We start from the raw sequence: 13,525 nt of genomic DNA on the forward strand, positions 1-13,525 counted from the left end.
GCCAGTCTAGGCAACTTAATAATACCATTTCCAAAATGAAAACAATTTTTAAAAGGGCTGGGGATGTAGCTTAGTAGTAGAGCCTTCTGGTTCAATCCCCAGTACCAAAAAAATTAACACCAGCTTCATAGCATCAGTCAGAATTATTATCATGAGTGTTGTTAGGACCCAGAAGGAAGAAAAGAAGGAACTAGTTGTGCTGTTTATTAGGATTACCCCATGACAGATACTTTGGTAATACATATCTCCTTTAACACAATAGCTTGACAAGGCAGTAATCATTTGATAGCATATACAAAATGTGGTTACTAAATGATAACTTGCTAGTATTATTACTAATATTAATAGGCTTAGTAAATAAGAAATGAAGCAGAGAATTTGAGTAACTTATTCAAGGTCACAGAGCTGATAACTGGTAAACCCAAATCGGATTCCAAGTCTTTGTCTCCCCAAAGCCTGGGCTTTATCTGCCATAGTATTTTGCAAGGTGGGATAAAAAAAAACCTCATTAAGACACTTCCATATTTTTCCAAGCCCTTAACAAGGTTGTTCTATTGTACCTGGCCACTTGAGACGTTCAGGTAATTAAGAATATCTTTGGTCTTTTTCTCTCTCCCACTCAGCTTTCTAAATTCCTATGAACCATGGCCCAGCTCTACTACAAGAAGGTCAATTACTCACCATACAGAGACCGCATCCCCTTGCAAATTGTGAGGGCTGAGACAGAACTCTCTGCAGAGGAGAAGGCCTTCCTCAATGCTGTGGAGAAGGGGGACTATGCCACTGTGAAGCAGGCCCTGCAGGAGGCTGAGATCTACTACAATGTCAACATCAACTGCATGGATCCTCTGGGCCGAAGCGCCCTGCTCATTGCCATTGAGAACGAGAACCTGGAGATCATGGAGCTACTGCTGAACCACAGTGTGTATGTGGGTGATGCGCTACTCTATGCCATCCGCAAGGAAGTAGTGGGTGCTGTGGAACTCCTGCTCAGCTACCGGAAGCCCAGTGGAGAGAAACAGGTAAGAGAACTCCTTATGGGCTGGGACAGAGCCAGGAAGAACAGGGCACTGGAGTCCAAAGCCTTGATACTAGCAAAGGTTAGATGGTTTGGAGTTGAGAATTGCATCAGTGACCTCAGGTGATAACCTGGAACTGTGCTACATGGCCCATGCTGGCTTTTACTCATTTGCCTTTTTCCTTTTTAGTATTTGTCCATATACATTCAAGACTTAACAACTCAATGATGCATTCTTCATTTCAAGAATATGGAAGCTCCTCCTACTTCCCCTATTCTCTCCTTTTAGCTTTATTTTCTTCCTCTACTTAAAGGTTACATTATAGAAAAATGTAAGACCCAAAACAGATCATACCCATGGGCTTCCTCCTTTCTACCAGCCTTTATTTTGCAGATAAGACAGGAAGCTTTTAAACATGAGTGCCACAATGCAGACATATATCCCTATAAGGCCTTCCATATTTTCCTAATACCTTTTATGTTATTGCACTCTACTCTTAGATACCTTTTATGCCATTGCATGCACCATGCAAAGCATGCTGCATGATTGACTTCATTTAATCCTCTTAGCAACTTAATTAGGTAACATCCTAATTTTTGTGATAATATGAATTAACCCAGGGACATTCTATCAGTGAACTAAGCTCCCAACACTTATTTTTATGTTGAAACAGGATCTCACTAAGTTATTCCACTGGCCTCCAAACTATAACCCTTCTGTCTCAGTCTCTCAAGTACTGGTATTATAGCCATGTACCACTGATCCAAGCTTCCCTATTTAACAATGGAAAAAAATCAGGCACAGGATGGCCAGATCATTTATCCATGATCACTGTAAATGTCAGATCCATAATTCAAATCCAAGTAGCCTAGCACCTAAATCACCCTCTTAACTACTAGGCCACACTGGACTCAGACTCACACTCAGACTAGGCAGTCTGAGTAAATCTTGGAATTCTGAGATAGGGCAGATAAATGGAAGATGGATGTGCTCCCTGGAAAGAATAGGCCTAAAGGAATTAGAGAAATAGCAAAGCAAAGAGGTGTGTTTCCTATGTAGTCCATTTCCCCATCCTTTGTAAAACTGATTTTCTGTGTTCCATTTACCCAGAGCCTTGCTAAGTGCCTAAGTGATTTGATACATTAATATGTGCAAAGGCTTTCCCAGTTATCCTGCTCCATGACGACCTTGCCCAACTCCAGGATTCTGCAGCGATTGACATTTCTCTTCACTGGACACCAATCACATGCCACTTTGTCCTATTTCTTATCAATTAGGCTTGGTACCTTCAAGCCTGACTTTGAGACCTACTAGTGCTAGAGCACTGTCAGCAGGGAGAGAAAATCCACTTGCAGTCCAGAAAATAAACTGTGTATGCTCAGAATCAATTATTGTGCAGATGGGAAACTTGTCAGAATGCAGATCCCTGGGCCTTTTGCATGCTTATAGAATCAGAAAATTTTGGCCTGAAATCAGCATTTTAATAAACCCATCTCCACCCATTTCTAGGCAACAGGTTCATGTACCTCTATGTATTTATTTCCTAGAAAGGTAACAACAAATTACCATAAACTGGGTAGCTTAAAACAAAATAAATGTATCATTTCACAGTGAAAGAGCAGGGTGGAGAAGGGCATAAGTCTGAAAAGAAGGTGTCAGTGGAGTTGGTGCTTTCTGGAGGGAGAATCTGTTCATGCCTTTCCACTAACTTCTGGCATTTCTTGGTTTATAATTGCTTCGTTCCAGTCTCTGCCTTCACTGTCACACAGAGTTCTATTCTGTGTTTTTCCTCTGTGTCTACCTCCAAGTCTTCCTCTCTGAGCTATACCCTCAATGTTTTTATTACTTTCATTTCTTTTGAAACTGGGACTCACTAAGTTATCATATCCTAACTTTGAATCTGCTTTCCTTGTATCTCAGCCTCCCAAATACTAGGATTACATGTGTATGTCACCAGATCCATGTTCATATTTTTTAAAAAGACACTCATTAGCTGATTTAAGGTCTAACCATAATCTGGATGATCTCATTTTTATTTGATTACATCTGCAAAGACCCTATTTCCCAAAAAAGGTCACACTCACACTTAGTGGAGGTTAAAATTTGAACATATCTTTTTCAGGGGACATAATTCAATCCATTATACTTTTTAGAGTCTTTTATTTAGTGATTAGCAGATTTAAGGCAAACAGACCCAAAACAGCTATCCTAGTTTTAGTGCAAGTTGGGGACCCGAGTCCTACTTCTTCACGCACGCGCGTATACACACACACACACACACACACACACACACACACACACACATCTCCTTAGTCCTTGCAGAGCAAGCATAACTTGAAAATCACAGACATTAGTTCAGAGTCTGTGATATAACTAACCTGATGATCTTGGACAAGTCACAGAATCTATGATTCAATTTTGTGATCTATAAAATGAAACTGTCTGCAGTAGCATACACCTAGAGACTCAACTGAGATAGGAGGACTTAAGGTTTAAGTGCAGCCTAGGCAACTTTAAAATAGCCAGGCATGGTGGTGCACACTTGTAATCCCCACATTTGGGAGGCAGAGACAGGAGGATCATGCAGGTTCGAAGCCAGCTGCGCTGGATTAAGAGACCCTGTTTCCAAATAAAATATAAAATAGGTCTGGGAGTGTAGCCTGGAGGTAGAAGGGTTCCATTTCCAGGACCACCAAAAGAATTGTTTAAATAAAATTAAAAGGATTGAGGACTATAGTTCAGTTATTATACCCCCGTGTTCAATCCCAAGTAACACACACACACACACACACACACACACACACACACACAATGAAGCTAAAAATACCTAGCCTCTACCTTATCCAGGGGCCTATTTTGAGAAAGAAATAACATTATGATATTTCAAAGTCTTTGGAAACATGTTTAAAATGTTGGGCAGAGGGCTAAGTGTGGTGGTATATGCCTATAGTCCCAGTAGTTGGGAGATGGAAACAGGAGAATTTCAGGTATGAGGCAGGGCACAGTAACTTGGCAAGACTCTGTCTCAAAGTAAAAAAATATAAAAGGAGGTTTGAGGTATAACTCAGAGGTAGAGCATAGGTATAGCATTAGGTAGGTTCAATACCTAATACCACAAAAATATGTTAGGCAAAAGTCAATGACTATCATTTCTAGCTTTCCTCCTATGGTTTGACTTAGCCTGTCATACTGTGTGATTAGACAGCTGGCAGGTGGCACTCATCCCAAGGCACCATGAGGACAGTGTGAGGGAGAGGCTGGAGAGCCAGCTGGCCTAGTTCACAGATTACCTCCTCCTGCTCAGCCTTGATGATAGTGGTCTCCCTTCTGCTACCAGGCAAGTGGTATGACTTCAAAGGCATCTTTCCATTTTTACTAGAGTCTAAGAAATTAGCACAACAGGGAGGTAGAGCTTTCTGGCTGCTGAATCAACAGCCCACCCAAATCATTTTTCTTCTTGGTCAGTTATATCAGTGCAGTCAGATAGAAAGAGGCAAAGTCAACCTTCTCCCTGTGGCCCACCTCTACGGGCTCTGCCATAATTACTCATTTGTCTGTGCAGATGGCTCCAAATTAAAGTTGGGCTCGCAGATGAGCTGGAAAGATTAAATCTCAATAACACTGATAAGTGTTTGTGTTGAGATTATAGAAAATCAGTAACAGGGCACTCCATTTACTCCCACTTCTGTCTGGTCCTTGGTCTTGGGGTGAGGACCAGCACCAAGTGACTGGGATATAGAGAAGTGACCTAAAGAGTCTAGCCTATAAATATCAAAATCTCCATGAGAAGACAGAAAGTAAGAAAGAAATTGCACAAGTCCCCTTGCTATGTAGAGGCAGCCTGTAGTAATATAAAGATCATTGACTTTGGGCACAGGCTCTTATTAGATGTGTTTCCTTGGACAAGTCACTTAATGTTTCTAAACCTCAGTTTCTTTATTTGTAAATAGAAATAATTAGGAAATATATTTCACATAAGTATAGTGAGAATCAGATAAAATAATGCATGTATATTAATTAGAATAGTCCCTGATACAAAGTAAGTAGTCTGTGCTAAGAACCCACTAGATAGCCAGACATGATGGTACATACCTGTAATCACAGTAATTGGGATGCTGAGACAGGAGAGTATCAGGTTCAAGGGCAGCCTCAGCAACTTAACAAGGTACTCCATAATTTTGCGATACCCTGGTTCAAAAAAGTAAAATAAATTAGGTCTGGGGTATAGTTTAGAGGTAGAATGTTCCTAGCTTCAATCCCTAGAACCCCCACACAAACACACACACACACACACACACACACACACACACACACACACACACAAGAACCTAATACCTAGCAGGACACAGTGGCATGTACCTGTATTCCCAGTACTTGGGAGGATGAGACTTGAAGGATCACAGGTTCAAAGTCAGTCTCAGCAACTTAACAAGACCCTGTTTCAATATTTAAAAAGAAAATTAAAAGTACTCAGGGAATATCTCAGAGGTAGAATTCCCCTGAGTTCAATCTCTAATACCAAAAAAATGTGAAAACTCAGCATTACCTCTCCACCTTACTCCCAAGCTATCCAATCACAGCACATAAAAATGATCAAATACTGATTCCTTTCCATATCCTAACAACAAACATGAAATAGTAACATATAAGTGCTAGAAAATGTATGTTGCATCATACAAAATGTGTGACATGGATAATATAGGAGGCCACTCTGGGCATCAATAGACGGAGATGTTTCAACAGGATAACATTTCAGAAAAATATGGGCTTAGAGCTGAAATGACAGAGAGAACAGGGTCCGAAAGAATGGCAGAGAGAACATGGGTCCGAAAGAAGTAAGTGTGCAATGTCAATGTCATGGAGAGTAGAAATGGTGATAGCTTGTTTGCAGTAGGTGCTGGAATGCAGGGTTGGCAATGAAAGAAATGCTTAAGGCCGAATTACCCTCATGAGATTAGCCTCTGGAGGAAGGCCCTTGATACATCATTCATAGCACACTGGACCAAGTAAGCCCTTGAGTCTGATCATGAACAGTAGTTGTTGAGTTCCTGTGCTCACCAGCTCTTTCTTTTCTTTTTCTGATCTTAGTGGGAGGATGAGCCTATGGCCATTGATTGATCAACAACTTATTTGGGACCTTAGAGAGCAATCCCTATCATCCCAACAGCTTGTGAGTGTCTAACTGGCAGTCAGGACAAAGAGGGCTGGAGTGGAGTGAAAGCAAGAATCAAGACCCATTGATAACCATTGATTTGCCCTTCAACAAATATTTCAGAGGAGCCAGCTATATTAGTCTTTGACCCTCTTTCCTTTCCTCTATCCTCATCAGCACATGGTACCTTCTCCTCTCCTCTGTCCCCATACATATGTATCTCATATTCATGTCTCAAGTTTTACAAGCTTTATTGAGATACTGTTATACAAAATCCTGGACATAATTAATGTGTATAGTTTGAAGGGTTTGAACATATGTGTATACTCATACACCATGATCAAAATAATAAACATATCCATCACCTCGAGAAGTTTAATAATGTCCCTTTTTTTTGCCTGTGTCCCATTTTTATCTCATCAATGGACAATTCTCCTGGCTTCTGTGATACCATGCCTACCTAACTATCTTTCTTCCTCTGTGAAAACTGCCTGTAATTCTTTTTTTTTCAGAATCTTTATCTTTTTTCTCTCTTAGATACAGGTGCTGCCCAGAGTTCTATCACTGTTATCTTTGTAGCACAGTATCTATGACATGCTTCATAATTTATCTTCAAATGTTCAGTTAAATACATCCACCTACATGTATCTTAAACATTGTATCTAATAATACTAGTGATTATAAACACTAATGTAACACATTCCCTATTCTTTTTTTTTTTCTCTATTCTCTCTTTGTTTCTTTTCTGTGTTACTGGGGAGTGAACTCAGAGTGATCTTCCACAGAGTTACACTCCCAGACCTTTGCTTTTTATAAACTTTGAGACAGAGTATCACTAAATTGCTGAGGTTGGCCTTGAATTTGTAGTCCTCCTGTGTCAGCCTCTCAAAAATTGGGATTACAGGTATGTGCATCTGTTCCCCGCTGCTAGTCCCCATTCTAAGTACATAACTTGCATTGTATTATTTGATACAACCATCTTATCATGCACAATATTATTATTATCCATGTTTACAAGTGGGGACACAAAGGCCACAAGAGGGTAAATAATTTGCATAAGTCCACACAACTAGTAAGTGAACCTACTGGTATTTGAACCTAGAAGTCTGGAAGCAGAGTCTGCTTTGAATCCTTGTTCTAGCAACTTCACTTCACCTTCCTAACTATCCTACTCACCCAGTGTATCGTCTCAGCTGAGGGAACTATTACCCTTACAGTCATCTTCATTTGAAACCATGTATTGTGTTCCTTTCCACCCACTCCTTGGTGTCCCTCACTGAAATGGGTTGCCAAGTTGTGATTTTCTTGATGTTCCATGCCCGTTTGGTTTCCAAGTTGGTTTGAATCACTTAGTTGATATGAAAATGGAAACAGATCAACAATCAATGGCAATGTTATGTATTGTTAAAGTTAAAAGGAGAATGTTGTCCATGTAGGAACATATGTATCTGATCATGTCACTCAGAGAAGCATAGTTGCTTCTTTGTTCCTATAAAGAATAGTTTAAAATAAAGCCACAAGTTTGATACTTTCAGGAAAGCAGGGTAGTAAATGGCCCTTCAAATCATGCTGAATCATCTCTTCTAAGTGTAGCCTTATACTTATGGTGATATTGAGGCCAAAAAGCCAGTAGGATAAGGGAAGTTGTTTCTTCTTCTATCTGCAAAAAGATTCTAGAGTCAAAAGGGGAGCCACCTTATCAAGGACCATCCTGGGGTCAGGGACTGTCTAATAAACCCAAACATTTTGTTACCTCTGGCAGGATTTAGTGACTCCAATCCACAAACTATTCTTTATTCTAAAAAGTATGTCAGTTCTCTGAAGTTCTCAATAGAGTGGAGTGAGGGGAAAAGCACGTGATCTGCAGGAGCATGCATGGAAGAAGGCTTCCTGATTAACCTTGCTCTTATCAGACTGCTGTTGCCTGTCTCATTAGTAAGGGAGAGCTGTGAGCCTGATGAGAAAAGAAAGTGAAGACACATTCCAAAGACTCAAATCAGTGAAGAAGGAGGAAACTGGTTTTAATGACAAATCACCACCACCCAAACTACCACCTTTCATTCTTTCCCCAGGAAGATGTGATAACCAATAATATTTCTGAAAGTGGAGAGGAAAATTTCTAAATTCCCTCTGTTCCTCCAGGGCATCTTGTGCTGACCTGCTGTTTGCAGCCACCATGAGCTACATTAGCCACTGTGGATAGAACTTTGGAGTTAAAACTTAGTAACAGAGCCAGGCATGGTGGCACACACTTGTAATCCCAGCATTCGGGAAGCTGAGACCGGAGGATCGCGGTTCGCGGACAGCCTCAGCTACTTAGTGAGGCCCTCTGCAACTCAGTGAGACCCGGTTTCAAAATAAAGAATAAAAAATAGGGCAGGGGGTGTAGCTCAGAGGTCGAATACCCCTGGGTTCCATCTCCAGACCCGCAAAAAAGAAAAGGACCAACAGAGATGTTCCATTCCACCCTCTTGTCATCAAATAGGCTTTATACTCAAACCACCAGGCACATAGTATCCGGCTGCTAATATGACTTCACAAGGAGGAAGCTGAACCCCCACTGAGACAGCCAGAGATTAGAACCATCCAGGCTTTTTCAACCCAAGCAAAGATATATTTACTCAACCAAATTGCTATGTCCGTCCCTAATTTCTTTTTTTCTTTTTGTGGTACTGGGGTTCCTGGAAGCCCTTCTACCTCCGGGCTACACTTCCAGACGTATGTTTATACTTTTTTTTTTCAAAACAGGGTCTCTTAAACCAGCGTGGCTGGCTTCGAACCTGTGTGATCCTCCTGTCTCCGCCTCCCAAGTGCAGGGATTACAAACATGCACCATCACACCCGGCCCCTAATTTCTTAATTCTCAGTGTGAGCGGTGAAATTATTCAATTATCAGAGTCCTAGGTCAACACCACCTCTCTGCACAATTATTTGATTATTTTGGAGTTTTTGATATAAAAGTAACACATGTTAACTCTAAAAATTAAAAAATATAAAAGCACGTAAATACCTCCTATTTTCCCCTCTCAAAACCATTCCCCTAAACTGGGTATGGTGGGGCACACCTGTAATCCCAGTACTTGGAAGGCTGAAACAGGAAGATCACAAGTTCAAAGACAGACTCAGCAACTTAGTGAGACCCTGTTTCCAAATAAAAAATTAATAGGAAAATAGGACTGGGGTATAGAATGATCCTGGGCTCAATCTCCAGTAACACACACACACACACACACACACACACACACACACACACACACAACACACGAAATCATCACTGAAAAATTTATGTGGCTCCTTCTAGGTATTTTATGCATATTCCAATAGAAACACATACACAAACATTAATTATTACAAATGTTTGAAAGCTTGTTCTTTTTTCCTAATAATGCATTGTAGTTATCTTTCCCTTTTGGAATGTTTATATGGAATTCTTTTAATTGCAATATTGTATCATATCATACAAATGTTTAAGCAGTTCTTCATTGAATCTTTAAGTTGTTTCAAGGTTGGTTGGTTATTTTTGTTATTCCCATCTGTTTCTAAACAAAGCTGTAAAAGTATCCTTATGTACATAGTTGAACACCTGTGTGACTGCTATCTGTAAGGTAAATTCCCAGAAATGGAATTACAAAACTATAGAATATGTACATTTTGGTAGATCTAAACTTCCAAATGGCTCCCTTACCAGCAATATGTGAGTTCCTGTTTCTCATATCTTTTTAATCAGATATTGAAAAACATCAAACACTTTAAAGATTTTTTGTCAGTCTGACAGACAAAAAATATCATCTAATTATTGTTTTACATTTGAATTTTTATTATAAGTGGGATTTAACATCTTTTAGTATTATAATCCATGTGCTATTCTCCTTGAACAACTGCTCATATTTTATATCCATTTTTCTACTTAAGTCCTTATATTAATCATTTGTCTAAACTATTTGTATATGAAACTCATTAATAATTTATTCATTTTTAATTGTTTATCCTGATTTATGAAAAAAACATGATTTTCTCAGATTTTTACTGCAAGTCTAAAGAATCAAAGCTAATTGGATTCTAGCTCCTTTTAACTTTTCTGCATATAAGTACAAGACTATCTTAAATGACATTTGAAATATCTTAGTGTCTCTCTGATATAAAAGAATGGCCATGCATGATAATTCCTTTGTTTTATTTGTTTTTATTGGTGTATTGTAGTCATACATCTTAATGGAATACAAGATGGTGGGAACATACATGCACAAATCATTTAGCCCTTGCCCAATCCCCCCCCATTTCCTTCCTCTCCCTCCTCCTCATGTTTGGCTTAGTGACTGACTTTGATATGTTTATGAATGTACATCATGTACATTAGAGAATTTCCCTTTTCCCCTTCCATCCCTCTCAGTTTGGTTGTCTTAGTTGTTCATCTCAGGTTTCTCCTTTTTATTTTTTTTGAAGATTTAAAGGAGTTTATTAAAAAGATAGAAATACAGAAAGCAGATATGGCCCCATGATAAAGCATGAGGGGGTGCTTCAAACTAAATCACCCAGGTTTCTCCTTTTTAGTCCATACTTCCTCCTATGACCTATTTTCTCCCTAGTTTCTGCATATTAGGGAGGACATCTGATTTTGTGTGCGTGCGTGACTGACTAATCTCACTTTGGATAATGTTCTCCAGTTCCATCCATTTCCCTGCAAATGACATAATTTTGTTCTTCTTTATGGTATTTTAAGCTTCTAATTTAGTACTTAAGTATCAAGATTCAAAGGAAAGAATTATCTATACTGCTGTTATAGCAATAGCTTATTGAGTTGGAGACAAAGGAGAATAGGATCAGACAGACCTACATCTCAAGTTCTAGGGATGTAGAAAGGAGGCAAACAGGAAAAGAGAGTGTTTAGCATTGGAATGAGTTCTAACAACAGGGCAATGGCAAAAATCCATTTCGTTCATTTGTTTTTCTTACTTCAGGCAACATAGTTACCACTTCAGAAGAAAAAAGATGCCAAGGATCAAATTATACAGGAAAAATATTTTTTGATGTCCTGGGTAGTGAAGAAATATTCAAGAACAAGAAAATATATTACATGACAAATCTGTACTATTTTTGGTCTAAACTCTTCAAATTACCTACAGTGATTAGATACATTGGATAATTTCCAAACTCATCTTATTTGGTGACATGCAAACATAATTTTCAATATTAAGAATGTCTTTGAGATACGGAGACAGTACATTAATACAAGTGTCAAAATGGATGATCAAGTAGTCGTGGCTCATAATAAACCAAATTCTTGTTAATGTAAAGTTATGTGGTGCCGTCTTCTCTAATAGCCATAAAGATGATATTTGACCGCAGAATAGAACAACTTTAACAAGCTTAAAGAGGGGAAAACCTCTCTGGACTGATGCTATGAACAACTTTAACCAGCTGAGGTTATTTAGAAAGGTTATTTTTTCTAACTTGATCTGAAAACATGTAATATGTCAGGGAGTTGAAGGTATGTGAGCAGCAATTATAGACTTATAATGTCTAGAAAGGACTAAAAGAATAAACCATGGGTGCTTGTGAGGAGAACCTTTAAGTCTAGAATCATTCCAGGAAACCCTATAATTTGGCCACTTTTTACCACCCCTACCACCTCACCCTAGTCAAAACCACAATTACTTGTTACTTGGAAATTAGAACAGCCTCCATTTATGTGTGTATGTGTGTGTGTGTATGTGTGTGTGTGTATGTGTGTGTGTTGTGATAGTAAGGATTAAACCCAGGGCATTCTATCTTTGAGCTATACTCCCAGTGATTTTTATTTTTTTATTTTTTATTTTTTGAAAAAGGTCTCACTAGCCGGGCGTGGTGGCGCACGCTTGTAATCCCCGCGCTTGGGAGGCAGAGACAGGAGGATCGCGCAGGTTCGAAGCCAGCCGTGCGCGCTGGCTTAGGAGACCCTGTTTCCAAATAAAAAAATGTAAAAATAGGTCTGGAAGTGTAGCCCGAAGGTAGAAGGGCTTCCGGGAACCCCAGTACCACCAAAAAAAAAAAAAAAAAATTTAAAAAAAAAAAAGAAAAAGGTCTCACTAAATTGCCAAGAGTCTCCCTAAATTACTGAGGCTGGCCTAAAACCTGCAATTCTCTTGTCTTAGCCTCCCAAGTATTTGGATTACAGGTACACACTCTCAGCTTCCATGATTTCCTGACTCCACAGTATCTACTCCTCTCAGCAGCTTGAATCACCCTTTGAAAACATAAGTCAGGCCATGCTATTCTTCTCAAAGCCCTTCAAAGCTCAAGGCCCAGCATGACCTGGCCCCAATAGCTCTTTCTCCCATCTCTTACCACTCTCTCTTGCTAACTCTTCTCCAGCTACCCACACCTCTTATAGGAATTGTGTAGTCAAAGTGTCGCTATGTAAAGTGTTCCCTCACCCTGGGAATTGCATGGAAAGCTCCCTCCTGTCCTCTAAAAACAAAACAAAACACATTTGTGCCTAATAACATATATACATATACACACCATATATATGTATGTATGTATGTATGTATGTATGTATATATATATATATATATATATATATATATATATATATATATATATATATAGTTTGTAGCAAAAAGCCCCTGTCATTGTATTGGAAAAATTTATTCATGGCACAGATGTTGTAGGATTCACAGCTTTTCTAATGAACAAGCCTTCCCCTGAGACTAAGGGAGGATACAGTGGTGAGCTTTGGTTTGACCTTGATGTCATTATTCTTCTGTCTTAGCTGTTGGAAGCCTGATTTCTTTCATCCAGTATTAAAGTCTCTTTATCATTTTAATCAGAGACTGCCATAGTTTCTGAATTAGCTAGTTCCCATTTGTAAATTAGGAAGTAGGACAAGGTGGGCTTGCCTTTTCTACTGCCAGTGCTAATGTTTTCTTAGTAATTGCTTTTCTGATAAGAATAGAAAGTGTTCTCTGGATCCTGAAACTTATTTGGGAGAAAATGCAAAGATTTTATCTGGAGAAAGCTATTCAAATGAGCTACACTAACCTTACTAGAATCCATTCATTGGTCATTCCAATTACTTTCTCATTTAAACTACTTAGGAGAAAGCTCAACTTAATTCAACTAAATAATTCAACTGGTTGGGTTATTTCCATTCCTCTTTATCATCAAGACTGAAGAATACGACTCCACAGCCAGGCTTAAATATTTCCTGAAATAACCAACAAGTTGGGTAGATGAGCAGGAGCCTCCTTGTGCCTAGAGGGAATGAACTACAATATAGTAAATCATTACAACTTCTAGTACTGCTGCTGCTGCTGCCACTATACTACTATGATGACGACGATGATGACATTTCTTTATTAGAGAAAGCCAGGAT

At 39.1% G+C, this 13,525-nt stretch overlaps 1 protein-coding gene across 1 annotated transcript in view; it reads left to right on the top strand.

Moving 5' to 3' along the window:
• Window positions 1–644: 644 nt before the first annotated feature.
• The window catches only part of TRPC5 (transient receptor potential cation channel subfamily C member 5), a gene marked incomplete at both ends in the record, with an annotated part of 154,452 nt that continues 141,571 nt past the window's right edge, over window positions 645–13,525 (top strand). Inside the window, one exon of the mRNA XM_080718693.1 lies at window positions 645–1,022. Within this exon, the coding sequence (XP_080574819.1) occupies window positions 645–1,022 (378 nt within the window). The remainder of the gene's footprint in view (window positions 1,023–13,525) is intronic.

The sequence above is a fragment of the Muscardinus avellanarius genome, assembly GCF_963383645.1.
Source record: "Muscardinus avellanarius genome assembly, chromosome: X".
NCBI classification, from domain to species: Eukaryota; Metazoa; Chordata; class Mammalia; order Rodentia; family Gliridae; genus Muscardinus; species Muscardinus avellanarius.